This window comes from Pinus tabuliformis, chromosome 6 (genome assembly GCF_031772625.1).
Source record: "Pinus tabuliformis cultivar Carrire ecotype Pingquan chromosome 6, CPIR1, whole genome shotgun sequence".
Taxonomy (NCBI): domain Eukaryota; kingdom Viridiplantae; phylum Streptophyta; class Pinopsida; order Pinales; family Pinaceae; genus Pinus; species Pinus tabuliformis.
This window is the reverse complement of record NC_142292.1, coordinates 974,397,130-974,418,267: the sequence shown is the minus strand read 5'-3', so window position 1 is coordinate 974,418,267 and position 21,138 is coordinate 974,397,130. Positions and strand designations below refer to the sequence as shown.

Genomic DNA, 21,138 nt, shown 5'->3' with positions numbered 1-21,138 from the left:
AGAAAGGACCAGCAGCAACACGGATGTAGAGGGAGCTGTCGTACAAATGCAGCAGTGGCAGTGGCAAAACCATGGGCAGCAGTACAGGATGCAACAATGCAGAGGATGTTGGGCAGGAAGGCCTAGCATCAGCACAGGTACCGATGCTGGATGATCAAAGTAATACTCAGTGAGGAGTATTGCTAGAGCACAGTCCTCGCTAAGAGGGAGTGTTGATTTGGGGTAGCATCGGATGTGCTCTAGCCATGAAATTTGGTGGAGAGGTTGGGGCGCATGAGATCTCCAATGCCTAGAAAGGGTTTGGGCAGATTCTAAACAGATCAGGAGATATTAAAATAATTAATATTTTTAATGGAGTCCCTAAGTCTAAACTTAGGGAAAATAAAATATTAATGTGTATTAATATGAATCTATGTTAGAATGGTCCAAAAGACATGGATCAAGCCAAATCTAATCTTACCCGTTGATTAGGGACTTAATCTCGACCGTTGACATGTCAACAGAAAAAGTATAAGAGGAGGCTTGAGGGGCACTCGGAGAACACACGGAAGGAGACCGGTAAGTTCAATTTCTGGAGTGGGGTTTTCTGAGAAATTGAACGAGTGGTCTGGAGAGCAGTCAGGAGGCAGCAAGTACGGAACAGAGAGACGGGAGATCAATGCAGAAGAGGCAGACGCAGAGCTAGAGGAAGCCACGCAGAGGCAACAGAGACTGCGCAGAGCCAAAAGGGCCTGCGTCATCCATGCAAAGGCTACAGGAGTGACGCAAAAGCCCATAGAGGCTGCGCAGAGCCTCAGTAGGCTGACGCAGAGGGTTTCAAGATGACACAGAGGGTTTCAGGCTGTAGCAGAGGTCAGTAGGGCCTATGCTGGGTTTAGGAAAGTGCTGGAAGTTTGTCTATCTGGGGGTAAGCCAGTTTGGCACCCTGTTATACAAGAAAATTGCTGAATAATAAAATCCTCCCTTGCCACACTGGTTTTCCCACATTGGGTTTTTCCGGGGACATCAGTCCAAAATAACCGTGTCAATGTGTGCATATTTTTGTTTTTGTATTACGATGTGATATTTGCAACAATATTTATTTTAATGTTTGTTGAAGTAATTTCATGAATAATTATGATGAAATAAGTAGGAAAAGTAAATCAGTTGCTACATTGGTAGAATTTTCACAACAATTGGGGAGCTTAGTTTAGAGTTTCCATTGGCACATTTATAGTCATTTCCTTCGGCTGGAGCGAGTTTCCTTTGGATGCAAAAGAGAAATTGTGGCTCTTGGGAGGGCCAGCAAAAAGGGGAATTTGGGCTAGCTAATTAGCAGAGAATCCTTCCACAAAGAGGGTTGGAGTTTCTTGTCAATTTGCAAGTCTGTTGGTGAGGCGTTTGAGAGAGCTGAGTTGCTCCAATTCTTGGCCTGCGCAGGGGCTCACTGGGCATTGTTATGCAATCACTTGGGCGAGGAGAATCTATGGTGTGGCTATGGAGGAATAAGGGAAAGTTTAGGAAGGAGATTTTCTAGGAGAAATTTGGAGCATTTTGTAGAAGATTTCATCTACAACCAGTTTTGCTAGCCAGTTGGAGGTCCACGCACAAATTGGGGTCGCATGGGCATGTTGGACTCAGCCCTAACCCTTTCTGGATTTTTGTGAGTTTTATGAGAGTAGGCTAGGATTAATTTTGCATAATTTTATGAGCACTCCTAAGGGCATAATTCCTAGTTTCATTTAGTAGTCAGCAGCAAAAATTATTGGAGGACACAGTTATTTCGGGGACCATTTCCACCACTTGGGTTCGCGAGATATTTTTGGGTTTTGTTGAGCTAGTGGAGTAGTGTCTGTGGCTAATTTCTTAGAATTTTTGGAGTAGTTTGGAGGGCTAAATCAGCAGTTCCTTTCCAGCAGCAACAACAGTTTTCTGGGTGGACGCAGATTTGGTAGTAGAGCCATTTCCAACATTTGGGTACCATCATATTCACCTGGAATCTTGCCTTGCTTGCTGTAGCAAGCCCAGGTTCTTCTGTTCCTACTCATTGTACTCCATTTGATTATAAAAAGGCTCAACATTTTGGGTGTTATTTCTGGCGTAATCTGGTATTTCTGCATGTGTGTACAATTTTTATTGCATGTTTATGATTTCACTACTGTTATCACTTAATATTCCCATTAGGAATATTACAGTTCATCTCAAGCAAAAAAGGCATGTAAGCGAATACACCCACGAATGGGAAGTATTAGTTGTAAGACAAGGAGGATTTTTGATGAAGAACTACTAAAAATGTATAGATGTGGACTTAAGGAGTATATCTGAGCAGAATTGAAGCGATACAAACCCAAAACTATTGAAGAAGCCAGACATGTAGCAATAATTATTGAGCAAAAATATAAGTTCAAAATGTCATCATTCAAGGAAGATGAAGGCCAACAACAATACTCAGGAAAAAAATAAACAAACAAATGTAGGTATTGTGGAGACAAATGGACATGGGGACACAAATGCCTTAACAAGAAGTTGTATACTTATGAAGTCGAGAAGGAATCAGACGCTTCAAGTAATGAGTCAGAGAAAAGGATAAAAAAGAAAAATAGTTGTCGCAAGTGTGGAGAAAAATGGATGCCAGGACACAAATTTGAAGACACATCCCTATGCTTCTATAAAATAATAGATGGGAAGCAAGTTGAAGCCCAAGAACGTGATGAAAAAATCATTGTCACACATAGTGAGGATTCAGATTCTGAGGAACCATTATTAGTCGCAATCTCATGTGTCCAACAAAATCAGGGTGAAGAAACAACTCTTCAAAAAGTCAAAAACAACAAGTCACTGCAGAATATGTTCCACCACACCTTCGGAAGCAAAGTATCCAGTCTTCAAGACAAAAGAAAGTACCAACAAACATGACAAGGAGATTATGCCCTAAAACCCTGAAGCTTAAAGGGCTCATAAGAGGCAGAAATGTTAATATACTTGTACCAAGATGAAGCATGGCAACAAGTGTACAACCAAAAGCAGTCTATCATCCAAATCTACCTGTGATTCATACTAGAATTCCCTTTCACATTATATGAAAGCACATGAATACAAATATGGTTAATGTACTTTACAATAGCTGACCCACTTTCATTGGATGAGTAGGCTAGATGAAAGAAAGCAGTAATTGGAGGATGGATGAGAGGAATCTGAGGCTAGCTATCTGTGGATCATAATAGAATTACTGGATAGCAGGCTAAAACAATTGGAGAAAATTTTTCTCTTAGGGCTTACACATATGGGTGAGTAACAAGTCTCAGGCCAGTTGAGTCTTTGCTGAGTCTGAGTGTGACAACTTTGGTTTACACACTCATTTTGCATGTGCGCATTGTTTACATATCATGTTTGGAATCTTATGGTTAGTATAAAATATTAATGGGAACTCTGTTTTTTGGGTATATTTTCAAACTCATGAATGATTTTGCTTCTTGAAATCTGTATCTTTTACATTTCTGGTTCATGGTTGGATTCTACTCTGTGTGTGTGTGTGTGTGTGTCATTTCCCTTTATCCGGATCTTGACTTTTCAAAAGAAATGCGTGTGGATTTGTAAGCAGAATCTAATCATGGTAACTTGAATTTACTCAGATGTTAGGAAAATGTAATCCTTTTTTGTTTTTTAATAATGTCAACCAAATTTTAACCTGCTAGTGATTCTAGGCATGGTTGAATGCAAATTTTGAAATTGGAATTTGCAAGCCAAAGGTTTAGCAGGCACTCAACTCTTTTGGCATCAATGGTTCTCTGACCTTCTGTTATTTCTTGATGTTTTCATTATTATTATAACCATCTGTTTTATCCATTAAATAGGAAGGGAAATTTATTTCTTAATGTATTTATATCTTATCGAAGATAATTGATTGCAGGTTGCGAATATCCTAACTCAATATATTTCAAGTACAAAATATCATCTTGGAAAGAATCCTGAAAAGGATGTGCTGGACAATATTCCCAGGAAAACTAAAGATGACCTTTTAGAGGTAACTGGCCCCAGGCTACTCTTGATATGATCTTTTTTTGTGCTATAGTATTCATGAAATGCATTAAAATTGTATATGAGTTTGAGCTAAAGGCTAACAATCTAGGAACTTATTTGAAATTTGATATTCTATGATAAGTGTGGTGCACTTCTTTTCTTCCACAGCAATGGACAACAATTCAGGAACTGCTTCGACACTTCTGGGCTTCATATCCACTTACGAGTACATTCCTTGTCAATAAGGTAAGCTTATTTCCTGACATTTTGTCCTGATTAAGACTTGTTTCTTTACTAGTTGGCTGGAAGGTCTTGTGTATTAGATATGCCAAGGTTTTGGTGTTTTTAGTTAGCATATTGCCTCTGGTTAAGAAATAATTAAATCTCATCTTGGATTAATTCTTTCTTTCTTTCCTTGTGAAGATTCATTTTGCTCGATTTATTATTCTGAATCATGCGCAAGGAATGTTGCTTTTGACCCATTCAATTCAGAATTCTATAGCAGCTACTGTTATTGTGATTTTTTTTCTTTTCATATATATCTCTCCTCTGTTCCTGCTGGTTTGTTTGCAACGTGAATGGATTTAATAATCCCATTGACCTTGTTAACTCTCAGTGGAAACATTGTTTATTATGTTTTCTTCATGCTAAAATGTTTGCATGTTCTTGGTCATTAGATATTGATACTTTTGCTGTACATGATGAATTACTGAAAACTTTCAAGGTAAAATGGATGTATGATTGCACCTTATTTATTGTCCTAGCTGCATGGGTTATTCTATCCAGCCTTAAGCTGCACCTGTACCTGCAACACCCACATCTAGATGATCTCGCCCACTATCAAAAGTAATTGCCACACCATCTCTACCTTTGCCTTTGCCACACCTGCTTTTGGGCTAACACCTACATCTAGCTACAACCAAGGAACTTTGTGTATTGTTCTTCTCCTAATTTGTAAATTATTTTTTGATTCTGTCAATAGGGATACATGCCCATTAACAATGAATTCTGACATATATCCTTTTGGGCCCCAAGATCCTCCCTTATAATATGTTGTTGCCTGTACAACCGAAAATTAAATTAATAGTTGTGAATAGGAAACTGAAGTAAAGTGGCAGTCAACATAAAATGTTCAGCATGGGTATTTGGATACTTTTAACAATCAAAAGTTCTAGTATAAACCTATCCCAATCAAAGACAAATATATCTTCATGAATAATTGCATCTTGGCTACTACATAAATTCAGCCATACTTTTCTGTACAAAGCACCTATCAATGGATTGAAATCTGTGCTATGCAAGAGGAACATCTGCTTTCAAATCCTTAAAATTGAGATCTGATTTGGTATAAGACTATAAGTACATTTCAGGAGGAGGAAATCTACTATGTGGTTCTGGATAAGAGAATGTCCAGCCAAGGTTAAGGCATATAACATTGGAAAGGAGAATGGTGTGTCAAATCTCTTCAGCTTCGTGCCAATTTTATATCATTATTTTTTTGTCTCTACAACCCAGAATTACATTAATAGTCAGTCAATATGGAACTGTTATGAATATAATTTATATAAAAATAATGTAAATATGGTAATGATTAATTAGTGATTAGTATTGAAGAGGCATGTCTCTAAAGACATGACCATTCGTGAAAGGATTCCTACCAAGGTATATATATGGGACCCTCATTTGTAACAATCATCGTCTCGCTTGTATTCAAATATTCTTATATATATAAATTACTAGTCCTACAATGGATGTCTTTGTCTTCGAAGTATTCTGAAGATTATTGTGGTATATGAACTTTGTTCATAACATTGGTATCAGAGCATTCCTCTGAGTATACGAACTTTGTTTGTAACAGAAACTGAAGTAGAGTGACAGTCAGCATGAAGTGTTCAACATGGTTATTTGGATACTATTAACAATCAAAAGTTCTATTCTAAATCTATCCCAATCAAAGACAAATATATCTTCACTAATAATTGCATCTTGGCTACTATATAAATTCAGCCATACTTTTGGGATTTAAAGCACCTATCAATGGATTGGAATCTGTGTTGCACAAGAGGAACATCGACTTTCAAATCCTTAAAATTGTGATCTTTTTGATGCAAATACAATTTTTGGAGGAAGCAATCTACTATCTGGCTCTGGATAAGAGAATGTCCAGCCAAGGTTGAGGCATATAATATTGGAAAGGAGAATGATGCACCAAAGCTCTTCACCTTCATGCCAATTTTTCACAGACAAAGTCTTGTCATGTGCTGTGTGCTCTAATAGACACTCCCAACAAATATCACCTCTGATACCAGTGCAAATTATAATGCTTGCACATGCCACAACCTTAACAGTCCATATAGTCCATATAACACAATGTACTCTTCTTACAGAGAAACTGGATAACATTAGTGGGCACCAGTTATTATTGCACTTGTGACTTCTTGTTACAGGTTTGAACACTAGTTACAGATCTAAGAATTTTAGATGAACTAATAATAGAGATGAAAATACACATGCAGCTCGAGAAACGGATCTGAGACATGAGAAGTGCAATTTACAGTAGAGTTATATATAAATCTGCAATGACAGTATTCTGAAACTGTATGACTCCAATGTCCTCTCCTAATAGAGATACGGACTCTCTGGATCAGAATTCTCAAATAGCTGTAGGCTCACAAAACAAAGCCTTACATCCAAATTGATCTTTGATATCACAATATGATTGGTTCTATGAACCTCCTACATTTAAACGTTCTTTTGAAAGGGTTCTTCATGCTTAACAATGAGGGGTCATGCATGATGTAAATATAGGCACTCCGGTGATATCCTTTGACCAAGTTATTGATCAACCTCAATAATCCTCCATTGTTCATTTGGTTCTGTGCTCAAGGATAATTACTTTGGTTTGCTGAAATCTTCTGTTCAGCTTTGACTTGGATAACAAACCTCGAGTCCAATGCTATAACTGATCCAACAGTTTGCTCTATGTCAGCATAATATGCTCAACTACCAAAGTCATGCGGGGTTTTTCATCACCCATACATAATTCTGAGGTTCGGATTACGGAGAATTTATATTACTTTAAAAGTGATTTCAGACTTCATAGGTCATGTTCAGGACTTCGTTCCTTTTGATAGGGTACTCGGCCTTGTATGGGCTAATTGACTTGCCTTTCAGTGCTCCAGAGCAGAACTAATGAGCCTTGGTCTTTTCTCCTCAGCCCTGCAGCCATATCACAATAACTAGGGTGTTTAGATGAGCCCAGAATTTTGTTTTGATGCCACTAGGAGCTTAGTCCTAGGTATTTAAGTTCTCCTTGATGTTTTAATTGTCTTTGTTGACCTTCTTCTTGCCCTTACAAACGAACCTCGCTCTGATACCATGTTGAGAAATTAAGGGCATTATATTTCTCTTAGATCTTTGACATTTACTTGTGAAAATTCTTATGTGCTTGTTAGTTCTTATTTATATTTTTCTTTCATCAAGATAAATGCCAAACAATAAACAAAAGAGGACACAAGATGTAGGCACACAGCCAGGGAAAAACCCCTAGGTAGGGGAAAACCCAGTCAAGAACTCTTCCTTCAGTAGATTCATATGACAGTGAGACAACCAATCCCTTAACCTAAACTTCTCTCCATCCATCAAATCACCATTTAGTTGAAGTAGTCTTCTAAGAGATCCTTCTTCAAAACATAAAACACTTTCATCTTATGCAATAGAAAGGAACTTCAATCGTGCAATCTGTAATGACATAAAATTTTCAGCTTTTGTACTTGTTGAGAATTTCGGTCCTGTGTTTATGCCACCCTTTAGTGCCTTGCTGTCCTGTATACGATCCAAAACCAAACCTTTCTGCACTTCTAACTTCGCAGCCTGTAACCCATAAGAACTTCCTTTTCTTCTTGACAATTGGACGACTTCACTGGGGTATATATAGTGATTTCTGTCTGTAGTTGAGGCCGACATGAATAGTTTGAGGAGCCGTCTTGTAGATGATTACTTTTGAGGCCGACTTGCAAGGAGACCAAGGCCGATGAAATGGAGGAGAGGTAGGACTTTAATTGACACTCAAAAAAAAATTCTATTATGTTCCCAAGAAGGGTTTAATACATAAAATTTGACTTTGACTCAATAGAAAAATCGTAGAAGCCTACAATGGAGGCTTGACCTATGAATTTTGACCCAAGCATGAAACCCATGCTTTAATAAGTCAAATTACTAATAATAATAAATTTCTTTTGATCAATATATTACATCATGACTCACGTACAATTATGAAGACCGACATTAGTTACATTCTTCAACAAAGAGACCCTTTCATCTCTCTTTCTCAACCTAGTGAATACCTTGGAGGAATTTTTTCCCGTGATTATCCCTAAACCCCTCAGTCTAGTGTAAGCCCTTAGTAGTTCTTTCAAGAAGAGTGAAGAGCCTATTTGAAGTGTCAAATCATCTTATAAAGCTTCTTGAGAGGTCCTACCTCACCTTTGGAATCTTGGTCTTAGGAGCACCTATTATCATTGCAAATTTCAAGCCCTATGTCTTGATCTTCATCCTAGGTCTTTCTTGGAGAGCCCTTAGCTTCCTTGAAGCATTGAGCCTTTATTGTGTCTCTCCTTGAATGGGCCTTGTGAAATCACTTCATACCTAGTGATCAATGTTCCAATAAAACTCCGGGACAGGGGGATGGGAGTGCGGGGAGACGCACAAGGGGGACGCGTGGAAGTACCCTCAAATTTTAGGGAAATTTAGGGGGGACGGGGAGACGTAGGGGTATATATATATATATATATATATATATATATATATATATATATATATATAATATATAATGAAGGCATAAATATATTGATCCATACATAATTGAATTAAATAATGAAATACCTTAATTCATGTTCATCATTCCATAATCTACAGTGATTTAAAAATTAAATTTATCAGTCATCATTCTAGAATGTAAATTGATTTAAAATTTAAATTCTTCATTTATCATTCTAGAATTTAATTAGTACTAAGAAAAATAGACTATAGTAGATACCAATGTTATCGGAATTGAATCATTAATCGAACCGAAAAACCCTTTGAACAAAAACTAGACAACCAAAACTACTCAAATTTAAAAAAAACATATATATTTTTGTGCATCCATATGAATCCAAACCATTTATACACAAATAAGCAAAAGTTCTCATTTATATAGCATGTAAGGGTGCACATAACCAAAATGGCACCGAGTGCAAGTTGAATTGAAAATACATCAACAAATATGCTCTAGATGGCCTCTAGCATCTAAAAAAATCATGCTACAACAAATACCTACATATCATCAAAATAATTACCTCTATTGGGATCTTCGTAATCAATATCACCCTCTAAGCATTAAAATGAGATAGAAAGTCTATGTTCCTCTTGTGCAACACAGATGTAACCTTATATAGGCAGCTCATAGGGTCCCTGATGTATCTGGTCAATACTAGGCCAGACATTTGTTACGCTGTCAACACCCTCAGTCAGTTCATGGTGGCACTGAAGAGGGCGCACTGGGCAACAGCCAAACATGTTCTCAGATATATATACGGGGAACAGTGGATTATGGACTCGTGTACACTGGAAGAAATGATATTAGACAAGGTGGGTTTACTGCTGTAGATTGGGCTGGAATTTCAGTAAATCGGAAAAGTACCTCTGGGTACTGTTTCAACATTGGATCGGGGATGACCTCCTGGTGTAGTAGGAAACCAAAATTTGTAGCTCTGAGCTCAGCCGAAGCAGAATATATGGCCGCTAGCACAACTTCGTGCGAAGCCATATGGCTTAGAAAACTGCTTATAAACCTGTTCAGAAGAAGGATGGAAGCAACCAAGATCATGCGTGGTAATCAGAGTTGCATCAAGCTCTCTGAGAATCCAGTATTTCATGATCAGTCAAAGCACATTGATATTCGGTGTCACTTTGTCAGAGACTGTGTGCAACAAGGAGCTGTGCAGTTGAGTTACACTCCTACAGGAGAACAGGTGGCAAACATCCTTACTAAGGCCCTTGGAAGAAACAAGTTCGCTTATTTTAGGGAGAAGACGGGGATGGTAAAGAATCCATTTCAGTAACAGAAATGGATAAGTATCAGGTGTTGCAATGCTATGAGCAACATGATGTAGCATTTGAGAGAGTTGCAGTGCAGATGCAATGTTGGGAAGAAGGACCAGTAGCAGCTCGGATGTAGAGGGCACTGCAGTACAGATGTAGCAGTGGCAGTGGTAGAGTCATAGGCAACAATACAAGAGGTAGCAGTGCAGAGGATGTTAGGCAACAGGCCAAGCATCAACACAGGTACCGGTGCAGGATGATCAGGGTGATGTTCAGTGGTAGAGCATTACTAGAGCACATTCCTCACTAAGAGGGAGTGTTGATTTGGGGTAGCATCGGGTGTTTTCTAGCCATGAAAATTGGTGGAGGCGCTAAAGCACATGAGATCTCCAAGACCCAAAAATCGTTTTGGAAAATTTCATCTGGATGAAGAGTTAATAAATAATTAATATTTGTTAATGAGTTCCTAAGTCTTAACTCAGGAAAAATAAAATATTAATGGGTATTAATAAAGATAAGGATGAGAAGCTTCTAAAAGATAAGGATCAAGTCTATTTTAATCTTAGTCGTTGATTAGGGACTTAATCTCGACCATTGATTCATCAACGGGAAAAGTATAAGAGAAGACTTGAGGGTCAATTGGAGATACACTGAGGGAGACCAATCAGTTCGATTTCTGGAGTGGGGCTTGCTGAGAAATTCGAACTAGAACACTGGATTGCAGCAAGAGGTAGCGAGTACGTAACAGAGAGGCAGGGACAATGTCAGAGGACCAGCGTAGGGATCAGAGAGGCAGACACCGAGCTACTTAGAAAGACGCAGAGGCAGCTGGACTGCGCAGTGACTGGAGAGCTTGCGTGGGTGACACAGAGAGGCCGAGTGTTGACGCAGTGGGGCAGAGTGCTGACGGAGAGGCTCTGGGAGCTACACAGAGATTAGCAGGACTGGCGCTAAGCCTAGGGGAAGTGCCAGAGGATTTATCTCTGTTGGGTGAGCCAATTTGGCACCCTAGTTGTACTCAAGAAAAGCTGATTAATAAAATCCTCCTCTGCTACACCGGTTTTCCCAAATTGGGTTTTTCCGGGGATAATTGTCCAAAATAATTGGTTTGATGTGTTTGATTCTTGTGCATGTATTTGTTTCTGTATAATGGTGTGATAGCTGCATTAGAATTTATTTTAATATTTACTAAAGGGATTTCGTAAATAACTTATTTGAAAAATAAGTAGGTAAAATAAATCAGTTCCTGCAGTAATAGAATTTTCACACAATGCCACTAACATCAAGGTATATAGAGGGCTTGGTGCTCTTGATTAAATATTAGTTCCATAGCCTCGTGCATAACAAAATCCAATGGAAACGTTGCAATCCCCCCCGATCTTGAAATCCTGAAAAACTGTTAAGTCTGCTTGATTTTGAGTGAAATCTAAAATTCTACTTTCTCCATATGAAATCCAATGAAGTCAGAACGATTCTCAAACATCTTGAGTCGTTTAAGTAAAAGGATAAAAATTTAAGTAAAAGGATAAAAATGAAAGATAAAGGAGAATGTCACTTTTACTTTAAGAATTTAACGTTACCATGAATTACATTGCAATAATAGGGCCATAGACTTGAATATTAGGCTTTCCCATATAAAAATTCTCAAAACTCAAAAGGGGTGCTACTAGGCGTCCCCCTTTTGAGGGGGTGCATCCAGAGGCATCCCTTTTGGGGAGACGCATCCCCCACACTGGGGAAACATTTCCCCCTATGTCTCCCCACGTCTCCCCAAAAAGGGGACATGGGGGAATGTTCCCCAGGCATCCCCCCTGCCCTGGGTGCGTGGGAAGCGTGGGGTGCATGCACCCCACCCTAGGGGTGCATCCCCATGGAACACTGCTAGTCATTGATATATCCATTACAAGTGATTTCCTCCTACGGGGACTCCTCTTATCAATGAAAGTCCATAAAGAGCAAAGGGACATTGACTGAGGTGACAATAGGTCTTTGCCCCATTGTTGTCATTGGGTCTAGTAGTTGTCCCATAGGTCCCCCTCCTAGGGCCCTGCTAGATTGTGGGGTAGCAAGTCTCACAATTGCAGCCTAAGGAAGATTGTCAATCATATGATGTTGTACAATCAGTGCTCCCTCTCTCTCAAAGAGGGGTTCTCAACAATTCCAAGTTGTTCTTTGAAATAAGCAAACTTCATTCTGGGCAACGACTTTATCAAGACAGCAACAACCTACTCATCAGTAGGGACGTATTTGAGCCTCACAACTCTCCTCTGGACAATATTCTGGATGTAAGTATACTTGATCTCAATGTGCTTTGACCTGTCATGAAAAACCAGATTCTCAGAAAGCTTCACACAGCTTTGATTATCACAATATAAAGTGGTCGATTCCAACACTTGATCAAACAAACCAGCAAATAGCTTTCAAAGCCACACAACTTCACAACGGGCTAAACATGCAACTATATACTCAGCTTCAGTCATACTCAGAGCAACAAAAGTTTGCTTTTGTTGGAATTTCTAAGTTTGACACATTAGAAACCCTTCATGCACTTTACTGATTTATTCCTACCTACTTGTTCTGTTAATTAAAAAGTTATTTACCATGTAAATACTAGAAATAAATACAAGTACATGCTCAACACATTACAGATCATCAACTGAAGGAAATAGAAACAAGCACACAAGTGACACCATTGTTTTTGGACTAATGTCCCCAGAGAAACCCAATGCAGGAAAACTGGTGCAACTATTTGAAGGGTTTGATTTATTAAGCAGTTTCAGAATACAATCTGGGTGTGAAATCCGACATACCCAACAAAGAAAACTCTCGACAGTAGTACCTCTCCTTCGGAGACAGATGCTCCAGTTGAAACCCCGGATAAACACTCCGGCAACTCCTCAGCTCCAATCTACCCCACGAAAAACCCCAACGTCAGCCTCTAGGGACTGCGTCAGCCTCTTCTGCCCTCTGCGTCATCTTTCTCGGCAGTTCCGGTAGTTCCCGCCAGTTCCGGTAGTTCCCGCCAATTCCGGCTGTTCCCGACAGTTCCAGCTTCTGCCCTCTGTGTCAACTTTTTCGACAGTTCCGGCAATTCCTGGCAGTTTTGGCTATTCCCAGCAGTTCCGGCTTCTGCCCTTTGCGTCAGCTTTCTCAGTAGTTCCAGCAGTTCCCAACAGTTTTAGCTTCTGCCCTCTGCGTTAGCTTTCCCAGTTGCTGCGCTGATCCTCCCGGCACTATCTCTGCCTCTCTGTTTCTATATTCACTGCCCCTCAGCTACAATTTCGATCACTCTCTCAACTTTCTTAGCAAACCCAGCCCCAGAAAGTTGAAATCTTGATCTCTTGGTGTGTTCTCCAAGTGACCTTCAAGCCTCCTCTTATACTTTTCTCGTTGACAAATCAACGACCGAGATTAAGTCCCTAATCAACGGCTAAGATTAGATCTGGCTTGATCCATGACTTTTGGACCATTCTAACATAGGTTATATTAATTCACATTAATATTTTAATTTCGCTAAGTTTAGACTTAGGGACTCCATTAAAAATATTAATTATTTTAATATCTCCCAAACTGTTTAGAATCTGCCCAAACCCTTTCTGGGTATTGAAGATCTCATGTGCCTTAGCCTCTCCACCAATTTTCGTGGCTAGAGCACATCCGATTCTACCACAAATCAAGACTCCCTTTTAGCAAGGACTATGCTCTGGTAATACTCTTCACTGAGCATCACTCTGATCATTCGACATCAGTCCCTATGCTAATGCTAGGCCTGCTGCCCAACACCCTCTACACTGCTGCATCCGTACTGCAACTCCTCTCATCATGCTGCATCATGCTGCCCATAGCACTACCACTGCTAACTGTTGCACTGCAACTCAGTTATTGAGAAGTAAGTAACTGATCTCCCAACTCTGACATCTCCATCAAGCTAGAAACAATCTTGATGCTAAAGCTCCCTTTGTCACTGACAAGTGCTCCCTCTCTAACCTCTGCGCTGCTGTAACAACTTCATGCATCACACACCGTTGCACACCTCTCTATGCCATCCTGCACTGGTGCAACACTCCCGTGCCTCTCACATTGTTGCATCCTACTAGCCTCGCGTTGTCCTGGGAATGCTGCATTGTAGCTCCCTCTGTTGCTCCATCCGCATCTGTCTCTACTGACATCTCCAGTACTGCTACTCCTCTTCGGGGCTCTCGTAGCAAGGTCTAATCCAAGAGGCTGGGTACCTCGAGGATCCTGCCCCTCATCGCTTGTAGTCCTCTTGACTACAGCTCGATGTCTCCCCACTTCTTCTGAAGTGGAACATGAGCACTCATGGCACAATCATCGTCTGTCTCCACTTCCCGTCTTGAAGTTCTCGGTTTGACTCCTGTTAAGTCTCTCCACTTCCCGTCTGGAAGTTCTCAGTTTGATTCCTGCTAAGTCTCTCTACTTCCCGTCTGGAAGTTCTCTTCTGGACTCCCTCTAAGTCCCGATTTCCCACCTGGAAATCCTCTCTGCCAACATCAAGCTACCCCTTTTTGATCGTCTGTGCAACAGCAACACTGATCTAGATTCCTTGGCTAGGAATCCACCTCGGCAGCAACTCCCTCTACCTTGGTCTTGCCTTGTTAGGTATTGTTCTGACTATAGTACCCCACCAGCTCCACTCTGCGACTTACCCACAGCCTCCTAAACCCCAACAAACTGAAGGTTAGAGCTCCTAGGCTCTGCGTAATCCCGACACCGGCAAAGCAGCCTCCTTAGCCAACTGCGTCAGCCCTCTTGGCCTCTGCGTGAGCCTGCCTTTGCCTCCCTCAATCTCTGCGCTACCTCTTCCTGGCTCAATCTTGATGACGCAAGCACTGCGTCACCCCTTCCCTGCTGCTATTCTGCTAGGAACAACTTTTGTCACTCGGGACAGCTGTTTTCTGTTGTTACTGCTCTGTTCAGCTAATGTCCTCAGTTCTCCTATGATCTGCAACCACGCTCTGATACCATGTTGGAATTTCTAAGTTTGACACATTAGAAACCCTTCATGCACTTTACTGATTTATTCCTACCTATTATGTTAATTAACAAGTTATTTACCATGTAAATACTAGAAATAAATACAAGTACATGTTCAACACATTACAGATCATCAACTGAAAGAAATAGAAACAAGCACACGAGTGACACCGTTATTTTTGGATTGATGTCCCTGGAAAAACCCAATGTGGGAAAACCGGTGCAGCTATCTGAGGGTTTGATTTATTAAGCAATTTTAGAATATAATCTAGGTGCGAAATCCGGCATACCCAATAGAGAAAACTCTCGGTAGTAGTACCTCTCCTTCGAAGACAGACGCTCCAGCTGAAACCCCATATAAACACTCCAGCAACTCCTCAACTCCAATCTGCCCCATGAAAAACCCTAGCGTCAGCCTCTAGGGACTGCATCAGCCTCTTCTGCCCTTTGCGTCAGCTTTCCCGGCAGTTCCGCCAGTTTTGGCGGTTCCCGGCAGTTTCGGCTTCTGCCCTCTGCATCAGCTTTCTAACAGTTCCTAACAGTTCTCGTTGTTCCTGGCAGTTCCAGCTTCTGACCTCTGCGTCAGCTTTCCCTGCAGTTCTAGCAGTTCCTGATAGTTTCGGCTGTTCCCGGCAATTCCAGCTTCTGCCCTCTGCATTAGCTTTCCCGGTTGTTGCACTAATCCTCCCGGCACTATCTCTGCCTCTCTGCTTCTGTATTCACTACCCCTCAGCTGCAATTTTGATCACTCTTTCAACTTTCTCAGCAAACCCAGCCCCAGAAAGTCAAAATCTTGATCTCTTGATGTGTTCTCCAAGTGACCCTCAAGCCTCCTCTTATACTTTTCTCATTGACAAATCAACGCTGAGATTAAGTCCCTAATCAACGGCTAAGATTAGATCTGGCTTGATCCATGACTTTTGGACCATTCTAACATAGTTTTATATTAATTCACATTAATATTTTAATTTCCATAAGTTTAGACTTAGGGACTCCATTAAAAATATTAATTATTTTAATATCTCTCAAACTGTTTAGAATCTACCCAAACCCTTTATGGGTATTGAAGATCTCATGTGCCTTAGCCTCTCCACCAATTTTCGTGGCTAGAGCACATCCGATGCTACCCCAAATCAACAACTTTCTACTAGACCATGAAATCGTAGCAGAGCCTAATCTAAACAGAATCTAGAGGTGCTCTTCCTATCGTCAAAGCTTCCAATCGAATCAACATCAGTGAATCCATGCAGTTGCCATTCTCCATTAGAAGCATGTCTTAGACCATATTCAATGGTGCCACGCAAATATCTCAATGTATGTTTTGCTGCAACCCAATGCACAGGTTGGGGCTCAACCAAAAATTGACTCACCCTGTTCACAGCATAACAAATGTCAGTTCTAGTGTTCACAAGATAGTTCAACAAGCTAATCAATTTGTGATACATAGAGGGATCAATCAAATTAGACTCACAGTTCCGAATCTTCTTCAAATTTGTCAACATAGGAGTGTCCATGGACTTGCAGTCCATCATGCCAAATCCCTGAACGATCGTAATAATGTATTTTCTTTGGCCAACAAAGATTCCATAATCCTTTTGCCAAATTTCCAATTCCAAATAGCAATGCATGAGACCAAGATCCTTCATCTCGAATTCAGAACCCAACTCCCTCTTACACTAGACAATTAGAACATCAGCCCCTGTCAAAAAGAAATCATCTACATACAGAGAAAACTCTCGGTAGTAGTACCTCTCCTTCGAAGACAGACGCTCCAGCTGAAACCCCATATAAACACTCCAGCAACTCCTCAACTCCAATCTGCCCCATGAAAAACCCTAGCGTCAGCCTCTAAGGATTGCATCAGCCTCTTCTGCCCTTTGTGTCAGCTTTCCCGGCAGTTCCGCCAGTTTTGGCGGTTCCCGGCAGTTTCGGCTTCTGCCCTCTGCATCAGCTTTCTAACAGTTCCTGACAGTTCTCGTTGTTCCTGGCAGTTCCAGCTTCTGACCTCTGCGTCAGCTTTCCCTGCAGTTCTAGCAGTTCCTAATAGTTTCGGCTGTTCCCGGCAATTCCAGCTTCTGCCCTTTGCGTTATCTTTCCTGGTTGTTGCACTAATCCTCCTGGCACTATCTCTGCCTCTCTGCTTCTGTATTCACTACCCCTCAGCTGCAATTCCAATCACTCTTTCAACTTTCTCAGCAAACCCAGCCCCAGAAAGTCAAAATCTTGATCTCTTGATGTGTTCTCCAAGTGACCCTCAAGCCTCCTCTTATACTTTTCTCGTTGACAAATCAACGCTAAGATTAAGTCCCTAATCAACGGCTAAGATTAGATCTGGCTTGATCCATGACTTTTGGACCATTCTAACATAGTTTTATATTAATTCACATTAATATTTTAATTTCCATAAGTTTAGACTTAGGGACTCCATTAAAAATATTAATTATTTTAATATCTCCCAAACTGTTTAGAATCTACCCAAACCCTTTATGGGTATTGAAGATCTCATGTGCCTTAGCCTCTCCACCAATTTTCGTGGCTAGAGCACATCCGATGCTACCCCAAATCAACAACTTTCTACTAGACCATGAAATCGTAGCAGAGCCTAATCTAAACAGAATCTAGAGGTGCTCTTCCTATCGTCAAAGCTTCCAATCGAATCAACATCAGTGAATCCATGCAGTTGCCATTCTCCATTAGAAGCATGTCTTAGACCATATTCAATGGTGCCACGCAAATATCTCAATGTATGTTTTGCTGCAACCCAATGCACAGGTTGGGGCTCAACCAAAAATTGACTCAACCTGTTCACAGCATAACAAATGTCAGTTCTAGTGTTCACAAGATAGTTCAACAAGCTAATCAATTTGTGATACATAGAGGGATCAATCAAATTAGACTCACAGTTCCGAATCTTCTTCAAATTTGTCAACATAGGAGTGTCCATGGACTTGCAGTCCATCATGCCAAATCCCTGAACGATCGTAATAATGTATTTTCTTTGGCCAACAAAGATTCCATAATCCTTTTGCCAAATTTCCAATTCCAAATAGCAATGCATGAGACCAAGATCCTTCATCTCGAATTCAGAACCCAACTCCCTCTTACACTAGACAATTAGAACATCAGCCCCTGTCAAAAAGAAATCATCTACATACAACAACAACATCAAGGGCTCACCTTCAACAACTTTGAGGTACACGTTCTGATCAACATCGCTCTTCTTGAAACCAAGACTCAACAGATAGCCATAAATATAGGATTACCGTGCATGACAAGCCTGCTTTAGCCCATACAGGGCTTTCTTTAATTTGGAAAAATGTGTTTCTCTATCATGGATGTCAAAGCCTTGAGGTCGCTCAATGTAGACTTCCTCTTCAGTGACTCCATTCAGAAAAGCAGCCTTGACATCCATTTCATGCAATTTCCAACCTGCAATAGAAGCAAGAGCAATGACAGATCCAATAGAAGCATACCTGGCAACGAGAGCAAAGGTGTCTTCATAATCCTCTCCCTCCTTTTGGAAGAATCCTCAGGCCACAAATCTTGACTTGTACTTTTCAACACTTCCATCAGCTACATGCTTGATTTTGTAAATCCATTTTGAAGACACAATGGACTTCCCTATAGGTCTTGGCCCAATTTCAGAAATCCTATTGCAGTAAATTGATTTGCATTACCTACTTGTGTTCTTCATTTAACAAGTTATTTTCGAAAATATTCGGAAAATATTATTGCAAATACAAAACAACCTACACCAATATACAGATCAAGTACTGAAAAAATAAATGAGACAATCACACAAAGGACACTTATTTGTGGACTAAATTTCCCCGGAAAAACCCAATGTGGGAAAACCGGTGCAGTAGCTTGGAGGGTTTTCTATTATTAAGCAGAAGTTCTAAATACAAATGTTGGTTGCCCTCCCGACAAACCAGTGACAGAGAAATACAATGGCAGAAAAGCTAAGTGAGATTTACCTCACTTCACTTGGAAGATTCAGTTGTTCCGACAGTAAAACTGGCTGGCCTCGACTACAACTGCGTTGCCTCTTTGCAGTAACAACGTAGGCTTGTGTGGAGCTCTCTGAGGCTCCGCGTCAGCTCTGCGTTAGCTCTTCTGCGCACTGCGTCAACTTTCCCGGTTGTTCCAGCAGTTCCGACTCTCTACGTGGAAGGCAACTTTCTCCCTTTGCACTGGCCCTTCTGGCTTTGCGTCAAGGTTGTGTGGGCCTAGACTGGCCTAGCGTCAGCTCTTCCTAGCTACTGCACTGCCTCCACAAGTTTCTCTCCACCTCTCTATCAGTTTTCCCGAACTATCACTGCCCCTCAACTGCAAGATCTTCCCAATCAATTTCCCTCCTGAGAACTCTCACCTCAGAAAATCGATTTCCTCAATCTCTTTGTGTGTTTTCTCCAACTGACCCCAAGCCTCCATTTATACTTTTCCTGTTGAGAAATCAACGACCGAGATTAAGTCTCTAATCAACGACTAAGATTAAATTAGACTTGATCCTTATCTCTTAGAAGCTTCTCACCCATATTTTCATTAATGCCCATTAATATTTTAATATTCCTAAGTTTAGACTTAGGAACCCCATTAAAAATATTAATTATTTTAATAAAATACAATCAGGGTGGAATTTCTCCAAACGATTTCTGGGCCTTGGAGATCTCATGTGTTCTAGCCCCTCCACAAAATTTCGGTGCTAGAGCACATTCGATGCTGCCCCAAAAATCAACACTCCCTCTTAGCAAGGAATGTGCTCTAGCAATACTTCCCAACAGAAGTATTACACTGATCCACAACATCGGTCCTCTACACTATTAATGCTCGACCTGTTGCCCCTCATCCACTGCGCTATTGCAATCTGTACTGCCGCCCATGAGACTACCACTGTCACTGCTACATCTGTACTACAGCTCCCTCTCAATATGCTGCATCATGTTGCCCATAGCACTACCACTGCTAACTGTTGCACTGCAACTCAGTTGTTGAGAAGTAAGCAACTGAAAATTCACCCAAAAGCTGACATGCTGGTTAGTTTGGATACCCTGTGATGCTGAAGGTCCCTCTGCTGCTAATCTGTGCTGACCCTCTGATGCTACTGCGTTGTTGTTATATCTGCGCTATGCCTCTCGCACTGCTGCAACACTCCACTACGTTGCTTCAGACTTTGGCACTCTTGTTCTGCCTCTGTTGCTCCATCATCCCTCGCACCAAATGACTCCCGTCATTCTGTTATTGTCATTAAGGGCTCCTGTAGCCGTATGTGATCCAAGAGTTTGGGTACCTCAAGGATCCTGCCCTCTGGTGTAGTCCTCCCAACTACAGCTCAATATTGCCCCATCTCTTCTCTAGAGGTGCATGAGCACTCATGGCACAATCCCCATCATCATCCTCTTTGTTAGCTTTCACTAGAGCAACCTTTGAGTCAAACTTCTCTTCCTTGCCCTTCTTCTGAGGGCACTATGTGGCCAAATGACCCATTTCTCCACATCTAAAGCATCTGACTTTAGATATGTCCCTTTTCTTCCTATTCTACTGCCCTTGTTGTCCCGCTAATGCGAGAGTTGCATCCTCCTCTTCCTCCTTCTTGACTCTGATCACTTTGTTGCTGCTTCCCGCCTTGGTCAACCGCCTGATCTCTTCTTATCGAAGAGCTACCCACATCTCCTCCCAACTAGGAAGAGAAGCCCTGCCCAAGATGCTTTGGACAAAGGTTTTCGAGTCTTCAATGACTACATTCAGGGCAGTCCTGACCATAAATTCTGGATCTGGTGTAGACCCTACGAAAATTAGCTAGTCATGGATCCCCTGCAACCTAAGAAGGAAGGGATCGATTTCTTCTCCCTTCTGCATCTGAAACTGTCTCAACTGACTCTCAAGCAACATATTCCATTGAATGGAAGTTTCCTCGTACAATGTGGTCAAGGCCTCCCACATTTCCCTTGCTGTGTCCTTCTCAGCGATATGTGGGATCACATGATCCTTAACCCCGTCCAAAATCATGCACTTCGCTTTAACCTGAGCCTCCTCATATTTCTTGAGAGGATCAACATC

At 41.0% G+C, this 21,138-nt stretch overlaps 1 protein-coding gene across 1 annotated transcript in view; it reads left to right on the top strand.

The window, feature by feature from the left end:
- LOC149262246 (general transcription and DNA repair factor IIH subunit TFB1-1-like) overlaps positions 1–21,138 on the top strand; it is a 61,490-nt gene that overhangs the window by 8,859 nt on the left and 31,493 nt on the right. Inside the window, exons 2-3 of the mRNA XM_089376247.1 lie at positions 3,890–4,003; positions 4,168–4,245. Of these exons, the coding sequence (XP_089232373.1) occupies positions 3,890–4,003; positions 4,168–4,245 (192 nt within the window). The remainder of the gene's footprint in view (positions 1–3,889; positions 4,004–4,167; positions 4,246–21,138) is intronic.